Source organism: Paramisgurnus dabryanus, chromosome 6 (assembly GCF_030506205.2).
Source record: "Paramisgurnus dabryanus chromosome 6, PD_genome_1.1, whole genome shotgun sequence".
Lineage (NCBI taxonomy): Eukaryota > Metazoa > Chordata > Actinopteri > Cypriniformes > Cobitidae > Paramisgurnus > Paramisgurnus dabryanus.
This window is the reverse complement of record NC_133342.1, coordinates 32802588-32830367: the sequence shown is the minus strand read 5'-3', so window position 1 is coordinate 32830367 and position 27780 is coordinate 32802588. Positions and strand designations below refer to the sequence as shown.

General features: G+C 31.6%; 1 protein-coding gene across 1 annotated transcript; it reads right to left on the bottom strand.

Moving 5' to 3' along the window:
- Window positions 1–8485: 8485 nt before the first annotated feature.
- On the bottom strand, window positions 8486–20794 carry LOC135767047 (M1-specific T cell receptor alpha chain-like). The gene is made up of 5 exons (XM_065276636.1): window positions 20752–20794; window positions 9997–10179; window positions 9853–9900; window positions 9534–9641; window positions 8486–9425 (listed from the first exon to the last, which is right to left on the bottom strand). Exons 1-4 carry the CDS (start codon window positions 20777–20779, stop codon window positions 9535–9537), a joined length of 366 nt encoding a protein of 121 aa, XP_065132708.1. The 5' UTR covers window positions 20780–20794; the 3' UTR covers window positions 8486–9425; window position 9534.
- Between the last annotated feature and the right edge of the window lie 6986 nt (window positions 20795–27780).

Here is a 27780-nt window from a genome sequence, read left to right as displayed (position 1 = left end):
GTCATTTGTAATGTTTTTAAAAGAAGAAAACACTCAATCCACATTATGCAATTTGCATGTTTTAACAACATGACTGCATTGTGTTCGTGCTTGACATGTCAACCTGTTACTGTAGCCTAAAGTACAGATACAAATACAATATTTGTTTATTTGATGGGTCATTCAAATTAAATTGGTGTGTAAAGCTAAATCCAAACAAAAGAAATACTAAACTTACAATATTAAATATTTTATTACCACAGATTCAGTGGTGAATAAAGTGTTTGTGGACACACTTGACAACATGACCTTGTTTTGCTGAACAAGCATTGCTGCAGTGAACCGTTGTTAAAATCTGCAGTCTCCTTTATATAATCATTGTGATATATATTAGCTGTATTGTACTGCATCATATGGAGGCAGTTACAAATTTTGGTACTTACTGTTTATCACATATTCAGTACCCAGGAAAAAGTCATGCAAGATAAAAAAAATAAAGGTCACATTTTAGAGGCATGTTTATGGTTTAGTGTAGTTTGTGTACTGGTGTTAAAGTAATTTTGTCTTTAATTTGATACTTAAACAGTTCACTGTCTAATAGGTAAAAACTTGATGTATTAATCATTAAAAATCCCACCATGTGATATCGAGTAACACAACCCTGAACACTCATAAGTTCAAGTATAAAATAAAATGTAAATATGACACAAGATTGATCAGTCTAAATGAAAGAGGCCTGATTGATTATAACATAAATTCTAAAAAAGAAATGTATCTTGTTTTTAACACTTTATCAGCCGTGGAAAAATATGAAGGTGTTGAATATTACTGGTTTATGTGTTTTCATTACTAGTGTTCTGGAGACACTTGAAGAGGATGTGGTCAGTGTGCAAAGTTTTCACCTTTCTGATGCTTGTAGATGAGAAAGATTGTAGTTTTCATTTTGAGTGTCATAAGCATGCATAGGGCTTGAACGAACAAAGGTGATGAATCAGTCTGCTGTAAAATAAAAACACCAGCAATAGAGCTTGGAAGAGCCAACAAGAGATCTGGCAAATCATTGTAATGATACTCCTGCCCCATTGAAGACCCTATTAGATCATCTTTTAGATAAACATACGTATCTTTGTGAAAAAATAATAAGTAAACACATTTGACATATTTGCACATGCAAACATTTAATCCTCTTTAAAATTCTGCCTAATTATGATATAAACGACACAAAATAATCTAATTTTCACAATAAAAAAATTAAAAAGAGGTCAGATGTAAAAATTACACCTGTAGTTTCTCACACCATTAAATCCATAAAATCAGAATCAGGTGTTCAAGATGTTTAAGGAGTACAGGTGGAAGCAGTCTTATTTAAACCTCTCACATCTGGTGTCTGGTGATCCTTTTGCTTTTGAGGTGTGTGGTGTCACCATGCCAAGATCTAAAGAGTTCCTTAAGGTCTCCAGAAACATATGAAACACATGATACTCATAGATACCTATGAGTCTGGCCAGTGCTGCAAACTATATGAAAATCATAATTTTGCTTCAAGAAAATCATCTGGGGATTTGCCAGTTTGTTCAGAATTGACTGTCCAAGCAAAAAAGCCATTTGTGGCTAAGACGAACATTAGAGCAAAGCTACAGCCCAGATAGCAATTTTGATCCGGCCCAGCTCCGGCCCACACAACCAGTTTTCCTCGGCACACATACAACGAAGAATGACGGCCCTCCAATGGCCCAGTAAAGTAGAAAGTTATGAAAGTAGAAAGTTAAACAGGATAATGATCCTACGGCTTTTAATGAAATGTAGTTTATGGAATTGCCTAGTCAAAGCCGGCAATTTCAATCCTATTGAAATGTTGTGGGGGAACGGACATAGGAATCAAATAAAAAAACTCAAACATCTTGCAAATTCAGGAATGTTGCATTGAAAAATTATATCAATGTCAAAGTCTGCTGCACAAATATGCCAAAGACTAACATTATTTCAGGGGGAAATACTGTACTAGCTTCTGATGCCAAGCCAACTTAATATCTCAACAGAAGAAAATTTGCATTACATTTAGGCGTTTGGCAGACGCTTTTATCAGAAGTGACGTAGTGCATTTTATCAGTATGTGTTTTGCACTGCGAACACAATAATCTAGTTGAACTACAGGAACACGTCTTAATGATTTCACAGCATTTATAATTTGTGCCTTCGTTCGAATATCGATTATCAACTAAACTAATAGGTTTCAATACGTTACTTAATTATGTACTTAACTGTATGTGGTTTCATTACTGTTTTAATTAGGTCAACTACACTGTCAGAAATAAAGGTACAAAACTGTACATTTTCTGTCACCGGGGCTGTACCCTAAGTTTCCATTTGGTACCTTTACATGAATAAAAAACAGAATACAATTTTGGGTAGATTACCGTACCTTTAGGACCTACATTGTTAGAAAGAAGTCAAAATATGTACTCTATCTGTCAGTGGGGCAGAACCCTTTAAGAAGATAATTGTATGGATCATTAGGTACAGATAGTAAACATTTAGTACCAATATGTACCTTTGAGATCCTAATATGTATTTTTGAGGTACTAATAAGCTCTCTTTGGTCCCAGCATGTACCTCTGAGGTACTAAAATGAAATCTTTAGGTGCAAAGCTGTTTTTTTATAAAGGGTACAGCCCCAATGACAGAAAAGGTACAGATTTGTACCTTTATATCTGACAGTGTAGGAGAATATGGTCAAGGTCATAGTGTAGCTAGAAATTCTGAACCTTTAAAAATTTAAATTAGAAATAGGCACCCTTTGAACTGTGGGTTACCAGAAACATTTTCACCATTTACCTCATCAGATACAGTCTAGGATATCGTCTTCGAACACTGTTAGAACAAATGGTCAAAACCTTTTCTAAAAAATGCCAAGGTTATTTTCACAGTTCTGGGTCAAAAAGAGAGGAACCCAACCCGCCAGGTTGTAATTTGCCTATATTGGGTTGTTTCAATACAAAATGCAAACCCATTGTTTGGTCAAATATAAATATTTTCTGGGTTAATTTTACTGGCAGGGTTTGTCCCTTTTTGACCCAATGGGTTCAAAATAACCCAGCATTTTTTTTATGGAGTGGTAACAGCTGTCACTGTGGCAGTACCCTTTAAAAAAGTCCTAGTATGTACCATTAGGTACATATATGTATACATTTGGTACCAAATTGTACCTCTGAGTTATTAATATGAATTCTTTAGGTACAAAGCTGTACTTTTTGAAAGGGTAACGCACCAGTGACAGACATATTTTAACCATTGTTGTCTGACAGTACACTTAAAAGTCTGTCATGTTCACAGTCAGATCCACACTGGTTAGTATCATTTTAGTATCTCTCTGTGTCTTGACTTATTACCTACAGAAGGTCTGGGCACCATGGCCGTTTTGAATGGCCAAGGACCGCCCAAGAGACCATTTGACTGACACATAAAGCAACCAATCATGTTTCGCTTTGTGCTGCGTTATGTTAAGAGGTTGTAGATGTCTCCGCGATAACAGACCAGTGTGCAACCATCATTCACAAACATCTCTAAACACGTTTAAATAGCAAACACGTTTTAAACATGCAGGGGAGGTTTCCCAGATTAGCTTAAACCAGGACTAGGCCTTAGTTTAATTAGGAAAAATAACTAGTTTTAACAAACATGCCTTACTAAAAACATTACTGGCATGAATTTTGAGGGCACTGATGTATTTTAAGATATGTCAGTGCACGTTGTTTTCAGTTTGGACTGCTCTTACATTTACTTTAATCTAGTTTAATCCCTGTCCAGAAAACCGCCCCACAGCGTTCATTCGATCTTGATAAGCATATTTGTCAGCGATGTAAGCATAAAAGCGTTCTTCTTTGATCAGAGAGCTTTGTGTTGTTTCCGGGCACACCGTTAAAGATTGCGAAATCCTGTATGAGTAAACCAATCAAAAGGACGACTTTGACATCTGCTGTGTTTTTCAGAAAAGTGTCCCATATGCATCAGAAGTTCAGCCAACCAACGGTCCGTGGGCGTGACTTCTGAGGCTGAGACTATGGCTTAAACTATCTGAACGTTGTAGATTAAACTTTGTATTACCAGCGTTTCTCGTGTTTATTGCCTCCATAAGATGAATTGCGTGTTTATTCCTTAACTGTAAATCACACTTGGATTATAGCATCTGCTAAATGTGTGCTCCAGCACATATTGTAATCTAAGCCATATTTATAGTATGATGAACAGACAGGTTAGCTCTCAAACTAATGTTATGTTGTTTTACTCTTGGTTTTTACATTTCAGCAATGTCACAGTAGAACCATTTTTGGTTCCTCAACCATTTAGTCTAAGGTTCTTTAAAGGGCCATTTCTTTCTTAACTCATTATAATCTGAATAACCTTTTTTTCACCTCAAAGATCCTTTTGCGAAACAGAAACAATGTTAAAGGTTATTTATAGAAAATGTACCCAATAATTTTTTCTTTTATGGCATCATGAAGAACCTTCATGTGTTATCAAGGTTTAAAAACAGTTTAAAACCTTAATTTTTGACAAATACATGGATGCATAAGAAAATTGTCCAAGATAAGTTTATGTTCAATTGATGTCCATAAACTGTAACAACACAAGTAACAAAAAACCATTTGTAATTATGATGTGTGTAGGTACAGTCTTGTTCAAAATAATAGCAGTACAATGTGACTAACCAGAATAATCAGGGTTTTTAGTATATTTTTATTGCTACGTGGCAAACAAGTTACCAGTAGGTTCAGTAGATTCTCAGAAAACAAACAAGACCCAGCATTCATGATATGCACGCTCTTAAGGCTGTGCAATTGGGGTTGAAAGGGGTGTGTTCAAAAAAATAGCAGTGTGGCATTCAATCACTGAGGTCATCAATTTTGTGAAGAAACAGGTGTGAATCAGGTGGCCCCTATTTAAGGATGAAGCCAACACTTGTTGAACATGCATTTGAAAGCTGAGGAAAATGGGTCGTTCAAGACATTGTTCAGAAGAACAGCGTACTCTGATTAAAAAGTTGAATATAGGGGAAAACCTATAAAGAGGTGCAAAAAATGATAGGCTGTTCAGCTAAAATGATCTCCAATGCCTTAAAATGGAGAGCAAAGCCAGAGAGACGTGGAAGAAAACGGAAGACAACCATCAAAATGGATAGAAGAATAACCAGAATGGCAAAGGCTCAGCCAATGATCACCTCCAGGATGATCAAAGACAGTCTGGAGTTACCTGTAAGTACTGTGACAGTTAGAAGACGTCTGTGTGAAGCTAATCTATTTTCAAGAATCCCCCGCAAAGTCCCTCTGTTAAAAAAAGGCATGTGCAGAAGAGGTTACAATTTGCCAAAGAACACATCAACTGGCCTAAAGAGAAATGGAGGAACATTTTGTGGACTGATGAGAGTAAAATTGTTCTTTTTGGGTCCAAGGGCCACAGGCAGTTTGTGAGACGACCCCAAACTCTGAATTCAAGCCACAGTACACAGTGAAGACAGTGAAGCATGGAGCATGATATGGGCATGTTTCTCCTACTATGGTGTTGGGCCTATTTATCGCATACCAGGGATCATGGATCAGTTTGCATATGTTAAAATACTTGAAGAGGTCATGTTGCCCTATGCTGAAGAGGACATGCACTTGAAATGGTTGTTTCAACAAGACAATGACCCAAAACACACTAGTAAACGGGCAAAGTCTTGGTTCCAAACCAACAAAATTAATGTTATGGAGTGGCCAGCCCAATCTCCAGACCTTAATCCAATTGAGAACGTGTGGGGTGATATCAAAAATGCTGTTTCTGAAGCAAAACCAAGAAATGTGAATGAATTGTTAAAGAATCATGGAGTGGAATAACAGCTGAGAGGTGCCACAAGTTGGTTGACTCCATGCCACACAGATGTCAAGCAGTTTTAAAAAACTGTGGTCATACAACTAAATATTAGTTTAGTGATTCACAGGATTGCTAAATCCCAGAAACAAAAATGTTTGTACAAAATAGTTTTGAGTTTGTACAGTCAAAGGTAGACACTGCTATTTTTTTGAACACACCCCTTTCAACTAATTGCCCAATTGCACAGCCTTAAGAGCGTGCATATCATGAATGCTGGGTCTCATTTGTTTTCTGAGAATCTACTGAACCTACTGGTAACTTGTTTGCCACGTAGCAATAAAAAATATACTAAAAACCTTGATTATTCTGGTCAGTCACATTGTACTGCTATTATTTTGAACAAGACTGTATGTATGTATGTGTTTATGAGTATAGTATGCATATATTTATGCATGTGTACCCATATGTTTGTGTAGGTATATTGTTTAGGCCCAAATTTCCATGGGTAGATGTTGTTTGGTTAGTAGGGTACTGTAGGCATAATAAGCATGGCTTCAGCCTAAACCTTTTCGGTTACCCCCCTTGTTTGTAATGTATTTGCTGTATATATATTTTGTTTTATGTTTAGTAACCGAATAAACTTTTATTCATTCATTCATTCAAGGCAAATGGTTTGTACTGTAGTCATTCAAGCAGGACATACAGTCTTTTGGGAATGGGAAAATGAATATAGGTTTTGAAATAAGCCACCTATATAGGTAATTTTTTCTTAAATGGTTTTAGTTTGTTTGTTTGATATAGAAAGGAAATCTTTACGTTTAATCGTGTTTTTCCTGGCTACATTTATGAATACACTTATATATAGTGTTTAACACTTACATGGGGGACATACGCCTTATTCAGTCAGCGCCATGTTGATTTCAAATCAAGGCTGTGAGGGATGTTGGTCCAGACGTCAGGATCGTTTTACAAATTTCCACAGGACAAAGAACCTCAGAAAACGTAGATTGCTACAAGGGATATCTGACCTTATTTGAGATGATAATAGCGCATTGTGTACATAATATCTGTTTTGGATATTAGCCTGTTAATAATTTCTCATGTTGTAAGCATGTTTACTTGTGAAATTGGTGTTTTAAACAAGAGTTTACATGTACATGAAATCGCAATTGGGTAATTGCTGTGGAACTTGTTGGGGGATAGAGGTGGGAGAGGGCTTTATATACTGGCTTTCTCTTGCGCTGATTCGGTTGATTCCCTGAACGTGCGCCTCCAGAACTTTTTAAAAATAAAACTTTATATAGTGCAACAATACAATTATAAAATATATAAATGTATTGTTGTATATAAATGTATTAAAAAATATATTTTATAAGTATACATCTCCAGTTCGCATAGAATATAGTCCAGCCTGATCTCACAAGACTTCGTATGAATTAGCACGAAGTTAATCGTGCAAAAATTTATGATTATCATTAAAACAATAACCAAACCCCACCCCTAACCCCAACATCACAGGGGTCAAGGCAAATCGTAAGAAAATGGTGGTTGTACAAATTAATACGAATTAGCCACCTTGTAAAATATGTACGAATTGCCATTGAATAGCTCTGTTATGTTTTTTTCATGTTTTTTAACTTAATAACGTGTAATTGACTTGATAACAAGCTATTTACATGATAGTTGGTTGTGCAAGTATTATAAGAGGTGTGCAAATGTTATTTTATATTAGAAAATAAATCCTGCTTCTGTTGATTCAGGTCAGTGTGCGTAAAAAAACTTACCGGACAAAAGTTTTTAACGTATTTAAACCTTGCGTTTTTTGTAACCTTTATGAATTTTAGATATGAACTTAGTTATATGACTATGTTATTGTTTTAAAGAAAAGTAACCGTGTTTACAACCTTAGAAAAATTAGTGATTAGCCAAAAAGCATGTACACGTTTCGCTGCTCTTATCTCAAAATTTGATCGTCCCTTCTCATTTGAACAGTCCATGATTTCTGAAGTTCTTTGTCCTGTGTAAATTTGTAAAATGATGTATTTTTTTGTGTTTTGATGACTGAATGAACAGCATCCCGGTACAAAACAATAGGTTTAAAGCACACACTGTGGACATCCATCCCTTACAGCCTTGTTTTGGAATCAACATGGTGGCGGACTGAATAAAGCGTATTGTGCTGGACCATTCACCCAACAACAAGAATGCAAATGTTTATGATCACTCTTTGTAAACAACGACAAAGTGGGCACATGTGGCCCAGGTTAGGTACATTATGGGACTCAATGCATTAAACTAGAAAAAATCTTTTACAAAAATACATTTGCGTCTGACTGGTTATGGGCTATTCTACACTGGTAATATTAACTATTTTACACTATAGCAAATCTGGGGAAGCACCACATTTCTATAGAGATCTTTAAGCTTTGGTTATACAGTCAGGGTAAAAGAAATGTACAGTATATTGTACACCACAAATTGATTGATTCCAGAATAATGCTCATCTGTATTATTGCCAGACATTCAGTCATGCTTTACTGTATGTTTATTGCTTTTTAGCAACCATTTTGATTTTGAAAGTAAATGAGTATATAGGAACCTAAGAAGCTTATTTGTGTGAGAGTATTTGTGTTGAAAACATTACAAAACTACAAAATTGGCATTTATGCAGTTTAATATATTTTTTGCACAAAAAACAATCATTACTGGACAATACTTGTCATTGAAAATAAGCACATGCTAACTTGTCGGAAAGGTACAATGCTTAAAAATGTCATACAGATCAAAGTTGCAGTTACAGTAGTATTTCTTCACTACAAGCAAGTTTTACACAAAGTAATGAAGAGTACATTTAAAACCGTTTAAATTGTATAACTAATAAAACTGTAGTCAGGTAAATACCTAAACCAAGATCAATGGTCTTATCTTACACCATTCTATCATATTTGGGAAGTTTTATCAAAGATGTAGGGTCATTTAAAGCATATTTTGTCAAATATTCCTTCTGAACATCACTTTTGGCCACCACTGTATTGTAATCATACATGCAATATTTGATAGATCAGAAAATCAATTCTTTTATAAATTATTTTGGACTGTGTCACCCTATGGTCGCTGACATGTTGAGATCACAAGACCAGTCAATTACTCATTAATAACTATATTTTAATATTTTAGTATGGGATACTCACAGAATTTAAAACATTGACTATAAAGAATGCACTTCTACAATGACACTGTACTAAATACACCTTTAAACACAGACTTTACAAAATTATACACGCTATTAAAGATAATTTGCATAAAAAACATTAAAACGTTAAACAAAGTGTAAGGTTACATTAAATCTACTGTAATTCTTTTCTCTAAACTACATGCAACATTACAGCAAAAAGCCTATATAAGCACATGACATTCAAACATATATATATACTGTATATATACTATTAAATCATATACACTCTAGCATAAACATGGATGTTATATAATCCATTAATTATCATTCTCAAAGTTTGGCCGAGCGTTATGCAACTTTGTCTTTTCTGTTTGGTGAAACCATGGATGAATCGAACCGATAAAGCGTCTGGTGTTGACATCTGAAAGACAAATAATTGATCAGTTGTAGTTCTTAGAGTTACAGTAGGACACATTTTACGTTTACTTATATTTCAAAACGCTATGAAAAGAAAGACATCTATACTTACTTTAGCCCATCCATGCTTTGAAAGTCATCAGGACGTTGAATACAACAGTCTTCACAAAGAGGATTCTCAGCCAAAAGATGCCCAACGACATGAAGTTCATTTTTTCATCTGCAGAACAAACATAGGATTAGTAAACCTGTGTGTTGTACTATTTGCTTTGGTTGTACAATCCATAGTTGTTGCAGCACTGCCAAATGTTTATTAGTGGCCTAACAAACCCCAAATCTTTTGGAGTTATTGTTGCTTTTGCATTGCAAAGACTGGTCAGTAACAGTAATGGACTGTATATAAAATAAACCAAATAACAGGCAAAACTCACCACTTTCAATGGCATTTTCATGATTTGATGATCCTACAGTACAGGTCCCTGAAAGATAAATAAAACATAGTTAGCTAATGCAACCAAATGGTTTCAGAACAAATTAGGCTGATAATATTTTTTTAGGTGGCATATGATGATTACCTGTTTCTTGGCATTGATCTGCAGTTCCCAAAGCAAAGGCGCTGTAGGTACTTTTACCTTCATATCGAACTGCAACATTTTGATCTGAGAATGCTGAGTCGCTGTCCACTGCATCATGTCTAGTGAAGTCAGTTGCCAGACATGAGTCATTCACTTTGTAAATGGAGGGTTTTAAGTCCTCTTCTGTAAAATACAAAAATTCAAAATACATTAGTTTTGCACACAAGAAAAGTTATATGAGGATGTACAGTTTGTTGATCAAAAACATTGTGATCCCATGATGTTAGGCAGAAATATCGTTGCACAAACACAAGAGATTAAGAATACCAAATGTGTACATAATTAATTGACATTGATTGTAATCAAATCAAACAAAAGCCATTGAAGGCCAGTAGCTGTGCCATTCAATTGTGGCATTTAATCTTCATATTGAGTAATTACATGAGCTTAGATGCAAAAGCCGCTTAACACCAACTCAAAAATTAGATAAGGATATTACTCAAATACTCTCTGCACTTATTATATGTTTATCCAATACTTTTGCTTCAAACCCACCTAATCCCAGCCTCGGGTCATTCAAAAATACCGGTTTGTTGGCAGAAGCCATTAAGAGTCTGACAAAAATGCTTATTTACAAGAAAACATGTCAGACGCACTTAGCGGGTTTTGCATTTGAGCTCTTCAATTCTTAATGCTGGATAATTAATGTTTAAATAAAATTGACCTATAAATCAAATACAAAGCATTTAAAATGTTAAGGATGATTTTATTATGAAAAATTCTTACCCTACGTAAAACGATTTTTTCAGACACACAGACTGCTGCCTCATCTCAAAAACCCATTCACCATTACAAAGCTTTTAATAGTTCAATGTTTACTTATTTTACTCATGAAAATAAGGATTGGTACTAGTACTAGCAATATATAAATCATTTTTGGTTTAATGTTTCATTTCATGTAATGCCATGTTAAAGCTAGCTTTAATTGAGCATGAGCATTAATTAAACAAATACATTTATTTAATTAGCCAAATTACATTTTTCATACTGTTTATTAGTTAAGAATAATAAAATTGAACTATTCATTTTAAGACTTTTTGTTTGTTTGTTTGTTGTAATTGACAAGATAGTGATAAAGAGGTGTTACATTTTTCGTAAAAATTATGTAGGACCAGTTGTTTATAGTTTTGATACCTGTATTTTTTCAAACTGTTTTTTTTTTAAGGAATTATATATCATACAAAAACTAGCAGATGTTTAATAATGCTTTGTCGGTATGAGTCACGCATTTGGAAATGGTGTATTTATATGAAGCCCAACATGTGTTTCACTGGAAAGTCTAAAAATTAAATATTAAAAAGTTTTAAATGTTTTACCTCTAGTTATTTTTAAAATGTTTTGTGTTTGTTTTTACATATTTAGGTATACTAGCTAAATTCAAATGCATCTGTTCCATCTTTACTTGAACTGTGTAAAAATTATTGATTTACTGCATTTGTAATTGTAAATGTATTACTTGATTGCACTGTAATTTTGTTTAAAGTTTAACGTTAAGATTAATATATCACTACATTAACCATTTGGATGGTACTGTACTAATATATATATATATAACTAGACAATATTACTGCACAGTTATTATCTATATGATTTACAGGGTCTTGAAACTACAAACTATGTGACTGTGTTCAGCGTTGCATTTGTTTAAATCTCAGTGCTATTGTTTAATAAATGGCTTAGTTTCCTTATTTATCTGCTGTTCAATAAATTTTCAAAATAAGGGTTTTTACTTACTTGACTGTACAAACAAGCGAGTTCCCTTCGCAAATATAATTTTGTTGACGTTTCCAGTCACACAGTAACTGTCAGTGTTATAAATACTCCCATTACCAGCAAACCAAATCTTCCGTCTTTCTTTTTAATCTTTAGAAATTTAGATTTCTAATAAATTCAAAATGTAAAAGCATTCAAATTACTACATAAATTACATTAAATTAAATTAATCAAGTTGATCAAGTCTGCATATCCATCTAATGGGCGAACTGGCGATTAAGACTAAAGTGTAATATAAAAGTAAAAAATTTACGGTAAAACTTACTGGACAACACAGTGAGAACAGTCCCTTGTCCAAATGTTAGTTTTGCACTATTTTGTGTCACACACTAACAGATCTCAACACAGAAATCTTTCCTCTGGCGTTTAAGCATTGTGTAATTCTAAAGAGTTTATGTGTACTTCTGTTAATAATTACATTAATTAACCATGAATCTCTTTAATCTCTTTGAACAAAGTACATTTTTACTTTCAAGACTTTTTTACCTTCTAATATTTAGTGATATTTAGCGACTTCTAATAACACTAAGACAAAACATTTAAAAGTAATTTTCTTTTTTTGTTTAAAAGCTACAGTTACACTTAATGTAAACTTTTGTACTCACTTGGTTGTACATATAATTGTGTTCCCTTTCCAAATATGATGTTGCCAAAATTGTTTTTCACACAGTGGTAAGTGGTGATATAATAACTTTGCATTATCACTCCCATGTAAGATGTGATGATAATGATAACAATTTAACAAACGCTATAATCTTTTTATATAAATACATTAACTATTCCAGATACAGAAGGACAGTGTCCAGTTTTTTACCAATGAATGTATTTAAAAATAAGTGAATATAACCAAATTATTTAGGTAAGTAATTGTCTAGTAAAGTTTGGTGCCTGACTTAAACATGATATCATATCCAGAACTAAAAACAACTATTTATTATAGTTCCTGTTAAGATTTGAAGTTAGTTTTATAATATCGTATTGTTTGATTGTACAAGACCAAGTATTGCATTTTATGTTTTAATTGTGATTTAAACAATTCTTTTTGCGATACAATCAGTTAAGAAAGTAATCAATTTATCTCGGCATGAATTTAGGATTAAGATTATAATAACTTACTGATTTGTACAAGAAGTTTTGTTCCCTTGCCGAAGTAAATTTTTTGTCCTGCATTCACACAGCCATTGACCATATGCCAAAAACTAGCTGTATCCTGATATCAAAGCCATTAAATGGAATCTTTCATAAACTTTTTTGAGTAAAATGCACACTGTAAAAAATTATGTCAAATCAACATATATTTTTAAGTTACTTTAACTTAACACTTCAAAATCAAGTTGTTTTAACTTCATGCTGCATTTTTTACACAGCAGGGTAAAAGCATATTAAATAAGATGCAGCATAAAAACTAAATAGTGATAATTTAATATTAGAGTATTAGGGCATTATCTGGTAGAGCATGACTTCTCGATAAAAAGGCAATTGGTTTGATGGTTTTAAAGGATTGTATATGTATGCAAAATATAAAACTGTAAATGTATTAAGCATTTGCAATCAAACAGTGTTTTATAAATACAGGAATAATGTATGATTGAAATACTATAAAATATAAATAACTGCGAAAACTGAGCCTTACTTACTTAAAAGTACGTTTAGCTGAGTCCCTTTTCCAAATATAATTTTATATCCACTTTGAGTCACACAGCTGTCGACCTCATGATATAAACACTCTGGCTAAGTTTTCCTCTCTTATAAGTTCTGGATAAAGGTTATTATTGGCTTTATTTGCTACTGCTTGGAAATTTAGAAATATTATAGTTTACCAGTGTATTTGATATTTGGATACATATGATACGATATGATTAACATAAGTTAAGCCTTAGTGTACTGACCTAAACAAGACCTATTTTATAACAGGTTATTTTCATAACACTCTTATTTAAAAAAAACAAAAACTATTAACACCTATTTAACTGTAATGTTTGATTAAGCAATTGCCTTTTAAAGTATTTCTTAACTTCACATGTTTGTTGATGCAGTAAATGTTGACTCCTGATGCTATTAATAGATTTAAAAGTAATATTCTTAAAAAATCTTTAATTATTGTTTAATTAAATGTTGTACTCACTTGGTTGTACATGCAGTTGTGTTCCCCTTCCAAATATGAATTTGCCAATATTGTTATTCACACAGTGGTTTGTGGTGATATAAGAACTTTCTATTACCTTTCCCATCTTAGATGTGATGTTATTTATAAGGGAATTTTAATTAAGTCTATTGTGAACATTGTAAATACACTTATTTAATTGATTTTACTTGTTTGTCATTCTTTTAACATCGTTTTAATCTGATGCAGTAATATTTGACTTAACTTTTGTAACTCAGCCGATAAAGTTGACCGTTACAAAGAATTGAGGATGAACTGATGATTTATGATTAATATACAATAAACAAGTAAAGAAGTGTATATGAGCCTCACTTACTTGAAAGTACATTTAGCTGAGTCCCTTTCCCAAATATAATTTTTAATCCATTTTGAGTCACACAGCTGTTGACCTCAGCATATAAACATTCTGCCTACATCTTCCTCTCTTCATAAGTGATGAATAAAGACTATGATTAACTGTAAATGTTTTTAAATTTAGAAACATTCACACAGTAATATTACAGTAAATCAGTCGATTTGTTAAGTTTTTTTTTATGAATTTGATTTGGATACACAAGATCTTTACACAAGTAAAGTCTCGTTATACTGAATTTAAGTATACAAATCTGTACACAAGACCTATTTAACTTTATCATTAAAATTATTTTTCATTATGCTCTTTATATTTATATTTACTAACATCATGCTCATTGAACATTGCAGCTACTTTTTCCACCTGATTATTAGGAATAAAATGTTGACTTAAGCAATCTTAAAGTATTTTGTTATAGGCTAACTATAATGAAAATATATTAAGTATATGGATTTTCTAAAACTTACCTGCTTGTACAATTAGTTTTGTCCCATGGCCAAAGAAAATCTTAAACTGATTATTCACACAGCCATTGACTATGTGTCGAAAACTATCAACATCTAACTCATGCTTAAACTACAGCTTTTAGAAATCTATGACCATTTTAAGTTTTAAAGGATATTTTAAGACTAAATAAGTGTAATATTAAATTAGAGTGATATTAATAATTTATATATAAGTCATGTTAATGTCTAATATTAGTCATCTTTTCAACAGTGTCTAGTTTAAAAAAGATATACATGTTAAACAATATCGTGGTCTTTTGGTTTTTTTGACCAGTTTGTCACACGTACAATGCTAATTAGTTGTTTACAGCTTAAATCACACTAAATTTGTTTTTCCGTTGAATTTTATTGTTTTGGCCGAAAAAACAATGAACTCACTTGTAGTAACTGTTAGTCTGATGCCTGATCCAAAGCTTGTTCCCAAGATTCACACAACATTACAGCGCAATACATTTATCCTTAGGACAACTCTAGAATATGGTCTTATATGAATTCACATTTTGTATTAAATTCAAATGTGAAGCATGCTTACCATCTAAACTTTTATTATTTTATTATAATATTATCTTTATGTTGTTAGAGTTTTATATTGGTGTTGTTACAGATTCATAAAAAATATGTGAACAATATGTGGTTAAATGTGGTTTAAAAATATAAAATCAGATAACGTAATCGGCACTTACTTGATAGCACAGTTAGTTGTGTGCCATGTCCAAAAACAATCTTGTTAATCCCTTGAGTCACACAATGGCTAATTTGAGCGCGTAAACATGTTGCCTACATGTCACTCACTTTAAAGTCCAAAGCTTTCATTTTAAGCAGGTATTTGTATTTTTTAAATCTATTATTAAACAGAATGAGATGTATGTTGTGCTTTTAAAGAGTTTAGAGTGTTATTTTTCCAAAATGGGAAATATTTATATGGGTAATTTTAGGTCAGGGTTTGTTTTATAAGTCTATATGGAGAAACAATTTGTAGCCTGATAATAGCCTCCTTCTGTATGTCCAGTAATGATAAATGAACAATACATTATATCGTAAACATTATTACCAACTTTAACCAACCAAAACATAAATTTACTGTAAGATCTAGAAAAATGCATAACTTACTTGGCTGTACTATGACTTTGGTCCCCTTACCAAAGAATAACTTTAACCCATCATTCCCACAGCCACTAACCATACAGCAATAACTAGCAACATATAACACTTGATACAACACTGGTCGCTGTTAACACTCAATAAGACTATTAAACGTTTTAAGAAAAAGCAGCAATAACTGTAAGGCCCACTCAGCCGCCCCAGTTTCCACATTAACGTAATAATAATTGCAGTCTTCAAACTCGTAATTTGTTTTTTTAAGATGAACCGATCTTTTCATACATTACAGATTATGCCTATTTTATAACAGTTTAGTTTAATTTCCGATGAATCAAAAGCACTTACTTGAAGTAACAATGAGATTGGTGCCCAATCCAAATATGATGTTGTTATAACCAGAATTCACACATCAGTTTATCATTGTACATTTACCCTTCAGTACAGATGGACCAGGAAAATCTCAACTGCTGAAAGTCATTTTATGTTCAGTTTTGTTTTTAGATATGATTTCATGAATGTGTTGTATTTTTTAAACCTGTGACCTGATTTTATTCTATTATTACCACTGATGAAATTAAACATTTATTTGACTCGGTGAGAAACTTAAGGAAACTGCAATTTTAGTACTTATAGACTTTGAGTATTATAGTAAAACTATATTTTATAATGGGGTAAAAAAATGTCCAAATCAGCTTGTTTGTAAGCAATTAATTTAAATGTTATGCAGTTATTATGAATGTGTGCTTTTCATTTAAAGAAGACCTTTTGAAGAAGATTGTTGTAGATTTCTTGAATATTTATGTTTAAACGATTCTTATAGCTTAGCTGCAATGTTTACATTTTAAATTAATAAAATATGTATATGGAAAGCCACCTAGGTTATTATTTTTGAAGTATAAGGATTTTTTCTGAGAAACGCTGCACTTACTTGTCTGCACAACAAGTTTGGCTCCTTTGCCGAAGATAATGTTATTTACAGTCACACACTCTATGACCATCTGCCAAAAACTAATGCAATGCACCTTTTGGCATTAAGACGTTTACAGATGATCTAAATGTGAATTCAGTATCAACATTTTTAAGTGTTGGATGATGTATAATATATAAATGTCAATTTGATAATGTTTTAACTATCAATTTAGTTTCCATTTCCACTGTGCAGATGTCACGCTGTTAACTTTGTAGAGGTCTAACAAGTTTGTGAAATGACAAAGTCATCATCTTATATTAATACTTGTATACGTTTATACATTATTTACATTAAAGTATACATTTTCAAAAGACAGATTAGTGCAGATCATTTAGTTTTGATGGTAATTAGATCAAGTTGAATTTGTGCTGTGAACTACAGTACTATTCAAGCTTGATTTCATTGCTATTTATCTGCTGTTTGAATTAATTATTTAAATGAATTATTTTTAAATTGTAAGTTTTTACTTACTTGACTGTACAAACAAGCGAGTTCCCTTCCCAAATATCATTTTGCCCAAGCTGCCAGTCACACAGTGCCTGTCTGTGTTATAAATACTCGCATAACCAGCAAAGCAAATCTTCTGTTTTTAAGTGTACATGTTTATGCTAACTTAATACTTCCGCATTTACAATTTAAAACATTCAAATTCCTACTTTGCCTGAACAATATAAAAATAAAACCATAACAAATTTCAGCACAGAAAATTTGTCCTCTGGTGTTTAAGCATTGTGTAATTTAAGGGAGTTTGTGTGTATTTTTGTTAGCAACTGGAATAACTGATCATAAATGTCTTTGGACAAAAATGACTAGTGTTAATATGTGCTAAAATACACTTAAAAGTGATATTTAAGTTACAATTATAATTATTGTAAATGTATTAAACTGTTGTACTCACTTGGCTGTACATATAATTGTGTTCCCTTTCCAAATATGATTTTGCCCATATTGTTATTCACACAGTGATTAGTCGTAGGATGAAAACTTCTCATAACCACTACCATGTTAGATGTGTTGATAAGAGAATTTCAATACAAGAACTATTTATGGCGTATTTTATTGAAATACAATAAAACATGTTAAGTAGTTTATAAACTGAACCTTACTTACTTGAAAGTACATTTAGCTGAGTCCCTTTTCCAAATATAATTTTTAATCCACTTTGAGTCACACAGTTGTTGACCTCAGCATATAAACATTCAGCCTATGTCTTCATCTCTTCATACGAGAAGGATAAAGCCTATTATTTACTGAAAATGCTTTTAAATTTAGAAACATCTATACAGTAATATTGAAGTAAATCAGTTTATTTGTTATTTCAGTTAAGGTTTCTTTAAGAATTTTTTAAAGACAAAAGTTCTTTACATAAGTAAAGCCTTGGTATAGTGGATCTAAGTATAAAACTCCGTGTACAAGATCTATTTCACTATATTATTTCAATTGTGCTCTTTAAATGTATATTTATGTACATATATAAAGAGAGAACAGATAAATAGAGAGTTATTGCACATTGCGCAAGACAAATTTCCACCTTATTACACATGTAATTTTGGATTAATCAATCAGGTTTTTTAAGGATTTTGTTATAACTTTAATAAAAATTGATAAAGTATAGACATTTTCTAAAACTTACTTGCTCGTACAATAAGTTTCGTCCCACTGCCAAAGAAAATCTTAACTTGATTATTCACACAGCCATTGACCGTGTGCCAAAAACTATCAACATCCAACTCATGCTTAAATGACTGCTTTTAAAAAAATATCTGACCCTTTTAGGTTTTGAACTTTTATTACAGAATACTAAAAGTATCAATGTTCTTTACATTTGTCAATTCATTTTGTCTTTATGTATTATTGTAATCTGATGAGGTTTTTTGACCATAACAGGACACAATGAGAGCAATATGAATATCAATATTACCCTCATATTGAGTCATTAAAACGTCAAATTTTATATTTATCTGTTAAGTAAGTTTCTAGTTTTAGAAAATATTACTTTTTAAAAACAATATCATGGTCATCTGGCCTTTTGACCAGTTTGTCACATGAACAATGGTGTCTAGTTATAGTTTACAGTGCACATTTTTGTATTTCGACTTCATTTTAAGCTTTTGGCTGAAAACATATTGAACTTACTTGTAGTAACTGTTAGTCTGATGCCTGATCCAAATATGATCTTGTTGTTCCCAGGATTCACACATCAGTACAGTGCACTACATTTATCTAGTCAACTCTAGTCAATATGGATAATTTTGTACTAAATTTAAAACATTCTTACTTTTCTACAACTGAACCGAAATATATCATACATTGATAATTATTATTAGAAAATCTTGTATTGACTCCCATTCTCTGACATTATTTCATTAGTATGTTTTTTGCATTAGCAAAATGATTGACTTTAGTGGCCAAAAATATATATAAAACAACAGACTTACTAGTATTTGTTTAACTTGATACTACAGAAGACTTACTTGATCGTACAATGAGTTTTGTTCCTTTACCAAAGAAAATTCGAATCTGATCAGTCACACAGCCATTTACCATGTACCAAAAAGTACCAACATCTCTGATAAAAGATGTTAATGGCATTTGCACTCTGGACTCTAAAAATTATTAAGGTTAAGCTCTAAACAACTTCATTTCAATTGAAACACCTATGTTTAAAAGTTCTGTTTTTCTTGATTTACTATAACTAAAATGTAATTTATAGTACGAAAGCGCAACATACAATATGGCCACATACAGTATGAAGAGCTCAGATGTTAAACCCTCTATATTGTAAGTGTGTCTGACATAATTTCTTGTAATTTTTTTTTTTTTATCAGACTCTTGATGGACTCTGCCAATGCCAGGATTAAGCAGATGTGAAGTGAAAGTATTTGATGAATATATATTACGTTCCAAGAGTATTCAGTTATTATAATTATCTCATTGACGGAGGTGGAATTTAGCTGCTTTTGCATCTGAGCTCCTCATATATTAATGCTAGACTATACAATGCACATAATTATTTTTCAATGCACTAAACAAAAAATGAGAACAGCATAATTGTGAAATGTTTGAGTTGTAAATTTATCATTGGTTTAAAAGTATAAAAATCAGAAAAACAGATGCAATCTGCACTTACTTGATAGCACAGTAAGTTTAGTGCCAGTTCCAAAAACAATCTTGTTATACCCTTGAGTCACACAATGGTTTATTTGAGCACGTAAACATGTTCCTACATTTGACTTTTTAAAGCTTAAGTCTTTCGTTTTAATCAGGTTTTGATATTTGATATCTATTATTAAACAGAATGAGATGTATGTTGTGCTTTTAAAGAGCTGTAAGTGTTGTATTTTTCCCAAAATGGCCAATTCATGAATTTTAATTGTTGTACTTGATTTTATGGAAAAGATGATGGATTTAGTTTAATGATATTATTTTGGATCATTTTTCAATCAAATAAAAAATTTAAAAATCGTAAGATTTAGAAAAATCCATAACTTACTTGGCTGTACTATGACTTTGGTCCCCTTACCAAAGAAAATCCTATAACCATCGTTCACACAGCCACTAACCATACAGCAATAACTAGCAACACTCGATATAACACTGATCACTGTTAACACTCAATTAGACTATTGAACACGATAAGAAACAAACAACTAAGACATTTTTGCATCTAAGCTCTTCATTTTTAGATTTGTTGAATGTTTATTTTGCTTGAACGATTCTTTGCCTTTGCTAAAATGTCTAAATTAATGACACAAGTATATGAAAAGCCATCTACGTTATCGTTTTTAAGTATAATCATATTTTTTGCTTTTAGAAATGCTTTACTTACTGGTCTGCACAACAAGTTTGGTTCCCATGCCGAAGATAATCTTATTCACATTCACACACTCTGTGATCGTGTGCCAAAAACTAATGTCATGCACATTTGGCATTACAGCATGTCAACAGTGTTTCTAAAAACGTATTCAGTTTTAAATTTTAAGTATCAGAGGACGAGTAATATAACAAATGCTCATTTTCAATTATCAATTTAGATCCATTTCCAAAAATGATTTTCCATTGTGCAGATGTCATACTGTTAACTTTGTCTTGTAACTTGTAAGACCTCTACAAAGTCATATACTCTTATTATTTACATATTATAGTTAATATAATAGTTATTATAGCTATTACAGGTTATTACATTATTATTAACATAACATACATTTTTGAAAAAAGTAAGTGTAGTACCAATTGATCAGTTTTATGTGATTATGTAAAGTTAAGGTCATTAATTTTGTGCGTTTTGAGTTAAAACTTTAAATTCAATACATTGGTAAAATGAATTTCAGAGTAACATAAGCAAAATTGATTTGATAATGTAATCTTACTTGTTTCTATTTTGAGTCTTGTCCCACTGCCAAAGATAATCTTGTTTGCAGCATTCACACAAGTGCTGACTCCATCACAAAAACCCCACTGCCTAATTGATGAATTGTAACAGCGTTGGAATTTCAAGTTTTTGATGTATATTTTATCTTAATTTTCTTTTGGCATGATTTTATACTTTTATAATTTATTGAATTGTACTTACTTGTATTGACTGTTAATTTAGTACCTAAACCAAATATAACTTTCCAGCCTCCTGATGTCATACAATTAATGTTGTGTGGACAAAAACATAAATGGCGACGATGCTTTGCAAATACCTCTAAAATTATATATCATGTGCAAATTTAAACGAAATGCTAAGGAAAGCAAACCATCATGTTACGTTATTTACAGTACGATTATTTCCAAGCTAAGCTCTATGTGATGCTAAGATGTGTGCAACGTTTTTATATATATTTTTTTTTTCAGACATATGCCTAAAACATACTGAGCTAATATATCTGAGTAAGATTTCCATCAAGTCATTTTAGAATAACAATTTCAATCTGTTTACACTACTGGACTCAGTGTCCATCCTAGTACTTTAGATTTAATGCTTTAAATGACGAATACTGAGTACATTAATAACATACTGTAAAGAAATCCATAGCAACTCATGATGGTGTTCAAAAAACAATAATGTGATTTGTATAAAACAAGGTGAATATAACACTCACTTGTTTGTATGATAAGTTTGGTTCCCTTACCAAAGTAAATCTGATAGCCAGCATTCATACAGTTATTTGCCAGGAACTAAAAACTTCCTATTTAATTGGTAATCATTTAAGCATCTATGCAAAGATCTTAAACTCACCTGGATGTTTCGCATGTATTTCCAACAATACTGGACATTGTTGTATATGATAATATGCCAAAACTAAAACACATATCTAAAGGTTTTCTAGACATATCCAAAGATCAGACTGTTTAATTGCATTTTAAACATTGCAATAGTTATTTTGTAAGGAATGTTTTAAATCGTTTATTATTTAATTCAAATATGTGTCTTAATATGGCTTAAATTTGTGTATTGCAGGATACAAAATATCACATCTTTCTTTACGAAGGTTTGAAACAACACTTTTATGAAGTACCGTTTATGTTTGATTTTATTATATCAATGCAAACTTACTTGTTTCTATGGTGACTATTGTCCCCTTTCCAAAAATGATCTTCTGAGCAGTAGTCACACATACGCTCAGCCCCTAACAAAAACTACATAGCCCCATGGTGTTGCTAAAGCTTTAAATGATTTGAGGTTGAAATAACTAAAATAAGTTCATTAACTTTTAATTAAGTCTTAATAACGTTAGTAACTTTGTAGTTTCTTTTTTTTTGCTTTATGTTGTAATAACATCTTAGGGCTAAATAATGTTGTGTTTTTGTTCTGTAGTATTTCATTTTTAAAATAGCTTTTGCGATTAATTTTCAGTATTGTTAACTTGTGAAATTATAATGAAAACTTACTTGAATTAACAGTTAACTTTGTCCCAGAGCCAAACGTCATCTTGCCAAACCCTTGATTCACACAGTATGTAAACTTACTACGGTAACCTCGACAACTATTGCTGTGCCACGGTGGCTTTTGTAAAATTTACTTAACACTACAATTCCTTAAACATTTAAGAGTTTGATGTTAAGTACAATACGGCAAATACAAATCTATGTATGTACAATAGCTATTTACAGTTTGTTTCCAATTTATTGTGACAAAGTTGACACTTTGAACCTTAACAACCATAGTGTTTAACCTATAACCGATGTCTTGACACAGTCATGTTTTTTTCATGTAAATATGTAAATTGTTTAAAACTACCTTTAAAGCACTTAAATGCAGATGCACCTACCTATGCATTGTAAAAACGGCTATAGAAATTGAACTTAAAAAGATATATCCAACTGTAAATCTATATGAACGACACTGTGTGGTACTTTTGTCAATAACTATGATTATTTGCATTTATTAAAGCACCTATTTGTATTTAATATTTCAAATATACAGAACTTACTTGCTTGTATGGTGAGTTTTGTCCCTTTGCTAAAGAAAATCCTGTTGGCATTATTCACACAGTCACTGAGCGTATACCAAAAACTGTCATACTGTAAGTGAAGCAGCACTGGAAAGTAATCCACAGTGCATAATTCTCTATATATTGTTATTTATCATTTTAAAATTATATTTGACATTAAAGAGATTAAACTGTTACGTTGTTTGTAAAAGTTAAATCTCAATATTATTGTGTGTTTTGACAAATGCATTGATTGTGAGTTTTGACAAATGTATTGATTGTGGGTTTTGACAAATGTAATAATTGTGTATAAGGAAATAATTTGTTGATAAAATAACTAACAGCAGATATTAAATTTGTTTTAAATAATCTTTTTGTGTGTTTTAAATGTCTTAATTAGATTAAAAATAATTCATTATCCATTGTTTGTGCTAGTAATGTGAACTTATATTATGGTTGGCAAATGCGAAACTCTGCAGTTAAATTTTAGTCATTTATACGTTTCGACCAGCACTGGCCAAACAAAGTTTGTCTTTTCCTCAACTAAAAATAATCACACACTGTAAAAAATGCAGCATGAAGTTAAAAAAAAAAAACTTGGTTTTGCAAGTCAATTCAAGTCAATTCAACCTACTATTTTAAGTTTGGGCTTGTGAAAAGATGACATAACTTAAAAAATTAAGTTAAACAATTTCAACATGATTTTGTAAGTTAAAGTAACAAACATATATGTTGATTTGACAAAAATGTGTATTTTTTACAGTGCAGGCTATTAATGTTAACAATAACTCCAAGAACTACATATGGTATTTCATTATTAAAATTATTTAACTATCGTTTTTCGCTTTACATGCTATGGTTGCCATTTGTTGTGATAGGTTAACGCTTCGAACTTTGCAAAAATAAACTTACTTGATCGTACGACCAGATTGGTGCCCTTGCCGAAGAAAATCTTATAGCCAGTATTCACACAGCATTTTAACATGCATCAAAAAGCCTTACCCTTCAGCCTCAGATATAAACTGATTGGTATACCATTAAAAACTAATAAAAAAGACTGATATGAAATCGAGAAATAATCTGCATGCATCTAAACCAAACACAACACAGCTTATATAATAACTTATATAATTAATTATTAAACTTTAATTACTACATTTATTCTATGTTACAAAAACTCACAATATCCAGTACTCTCTCATCTAATCTAAGGTTAGAGGTTAAAAGAACAGAAAATCGTTTTTAATGCTGTAATTTATACTCACTTTTCTCAACTCTTAGTTTAATCCCTGGGCCAAAAATGACCTTCCAGTTTGTTGTCACACAATGAAAGTTGTGCTTATAAAAACTGCAGCTAACATGCTTGACATATTGTATAGTTTATGATTAGGTTTTGACTAGGAAATAATCATTTTTCTTTCTGATTTGTTTTCTTTAATGCTATAGTAAACGTTTTTGATACTGATCTAGAAATAAAAAGATTTCTTTACTTCTGTAAACAATCTACAAAAAGTACTTATCGAGCTTATCAAACAGTAACTCCATAAAAAGCCATAAATATGACGGCTACGCAAGCATTTGTTTGGAAAAGTTGATATTAGGGTGGAAACATCCACACTTACTCTGTTGTATTTTGAGTTGAGTCCCTTTGCCGAATATTACTCTAACTCCATCATTCACACAACCTATGACAACATTACAAATACCTAAGCTAAACCTCACCACTTGTAATCGATTGTATTTACACTTCTTTTCTTGTTTTCTAGTTTTGGGCAGAGTTACGTTCAGAAGTATTCAGAAACAAATAAAAATGCATAACAATTTAATGACTGTTACGTTTATTAACTTTTTATACAGATTGTGTTCGATTTTAACTATCGCTGATTAGGTAAATGGGTTTAAAACATTTGACATTTTTGCTATGAACAGATCATGTCTCAAAATTTGAATCTATGTTAATGTTTTTTTTTTTTTTTATAAAATAGCATGCAAAAAAGATCAAACTCACTTGAAAGAACAATTAGTTTGGTTCCAGAGGCAAATGTGATCTTTCTTAGTGCTTCATTCACACAGCATGTGTTCTCATTACAGTAACTTCTCTATTACTGCCATTGCTTATATTTATAACGCACTTGCACATTATGAATGTAATAAATAATGCAATCACTGTAACAGTAGCTACAGTACAATTTGCACTGAATTTGCAAGATCAAACTGTGGATTTTTTTAATTTTTATTACGATGTCTATTGTTAAGAACAAGTTTTCATTTATTTAATTAATTCGTTATATAGAATAAAATGATTATTAATTTGGATTTGTTTTCTTATTTATTAGGTTGTTTTCAGATTCTGACTTTGTGGCCATGTTTGGCCATTTCTATTATTTATATTGAAAAAAAGCTAATTAAAGGATTAATATATATGAAGTGAAAGCTATTATTATAAAACATAAGATGACTTACGTGCATTGACAACTAATTGAGTCCCTCTTCCAAATCTGATATTGTTGCCAGTATACACACATTAATTAACCAATGCACAAAAACTGCATGATTATGCCATTGAGGAATCAATGTCAGAACAGTAACTTAAAATATATTACAAATCACAAGTATATCATAAACATCAACATTAAAGTACTAATGTGTATATTGAACACTACTTTATACTCACTAATCTGAACTTTCAACTGGGTCCCACTTCCAAATATGACTTTTCCTATTCCTGTTGATGTCACACACTGACATACACTCCATCAATAACTATACGTCTATAACGGACAGTCTATCAATATACTTATATAATTGGGACTCTGAGCCAACTATCACCAAAGTTAAAAAAAACCTACATAGACCAAACTAACTTATGTGTCCATGACTTTTATCTTTATGTGTTTTGGCACGGCTAACACAAATGCCTTTTTCATTTTTTTAAACTGTTGTTTGTAACAGCATCAAGCTCTCTAATAGATAAATTCTAAAGAAATGATTATAGGCCTAAATAAAGCTTAATGTTTTTGCTTGAAATAAATACTTACTAGCTACAACTCTCAGTTTTGTTCCTTCTCCGAAAATGATTTTTAGTCCACCACTTGTCACACATTGCCAAAGTCTTAAACAATAACATGACTATCGTGAACTTGAAGTAGAATGTGTCTGGATGTTTCCTTGCGAATTAATGTAAAAGTAAGTGCTAATTAATTGGCATTCAGACATGATGTATGGCTTGACCGGCTGAATACTTTTTGATGCTTCTAGTTTGATAACTTTTTAAGTATTGACTGTGGATTTTTGCTAAGGTCATTAACTTAAGAAGACCTTAAAAAAGCTTAGCCTAATAGTACAGTACTTGAACGCAAATATAAATGTTTTCATTCAGTTTAAATTTGACTTAAGAACGATTACAAATGACATGATTATGTATAAATATAAAAAAGTTTGAGGAATTAAATTGACTCACTTGACTGAACAGTAAGTTGAGTACCACTTCCAAATATAATCTTTACACCAGCGGTCACACAGCTATCTAGCTAACTACAAAAATGTACTATATAACTTGCAAACAATCATTATCTATTAAAATCTAATTTTGTAAGAGAAATTGTGCAGAAAACATACTATAGCAGTGTTTCATGAACTATGTGACTACATAAATGTTAAATTTGAATTGTTATACATTTTTCTATTTCTTGCATGGGGTCAACAGTGTACACATTGATTTATTTTCACCTCTATTGACCTTTTCTGTCGATTTAGGTTTGTTTTGCTTTTTGAGTGTCTTTAAGACAATTTGGAACTTGGAACAATATTTAAAAAAAAAATTTGTTCAGATACCTCAAAAAAAAAAAAAAAAAGTTTGGTCTTACGAGATTCCACAGTTAGCTTGGTCCCATCTCCAAATATGATCTTGTTATAATTCACACACTAACAAAACCCTCAGCGAAAACTCTCAACACTCATTCAATGAATTGAGAAAGAGTTCATTATCTTACTTTAATTCTGTTAAAATTGTTTTGTTATTATTTTGTTTGCTATTTATGATTAGTGTTGGGTGTAGTTACTGTAATTAAAAAGTAAAGTAAGGGGTTACTCTTATTTTTTCTGTAATTTATGTTACAGTTACTTCTGATGTAATTGAAATAAATAAACAGTAATTTAATTACTCAACTGAAGATGTAATTAGTAACTAATAATTTGTTTTTGCGTAACCCCAACAACGCTCTAATTGTGTTACATTTTTTAAACATCATAACACCTATGTGACTCTAAGTCATAAAATTCAAAAAATATTTTGTTAATGCAATAAATAAGACTTTGAAATGTTCTGAAATATAAAAATACATGGTACTTACTGGAGTAAACAGTTAGCTGTGTTCCCTGACCAAATATAATCTTGTTGCCATAATTCACACAGTGTTAAATACCAGAGCAACAACTTC

Coding starts and splice junctions, on each gene's coding strand:
- LOC135767047 (XM_065276636.1), bottom strand. CDS start 20,779: ATGGGAACCAAACTTGTTGTGCAGACCA. Junction 9,901..9,996: donor AGATCAATGCCAAGAAACAG/GTAATCATCATA, acceptor TTTATCTTTCAG/GGACCTGTACTGTAGGATCA. Junction 9,642..9,852: donor TGAAAATGCCATTGAAAGTG/GTGAGTTTTGCC, acceptor TTTGTTCTGCAG/ATGAAAAAATGAACTTCATG.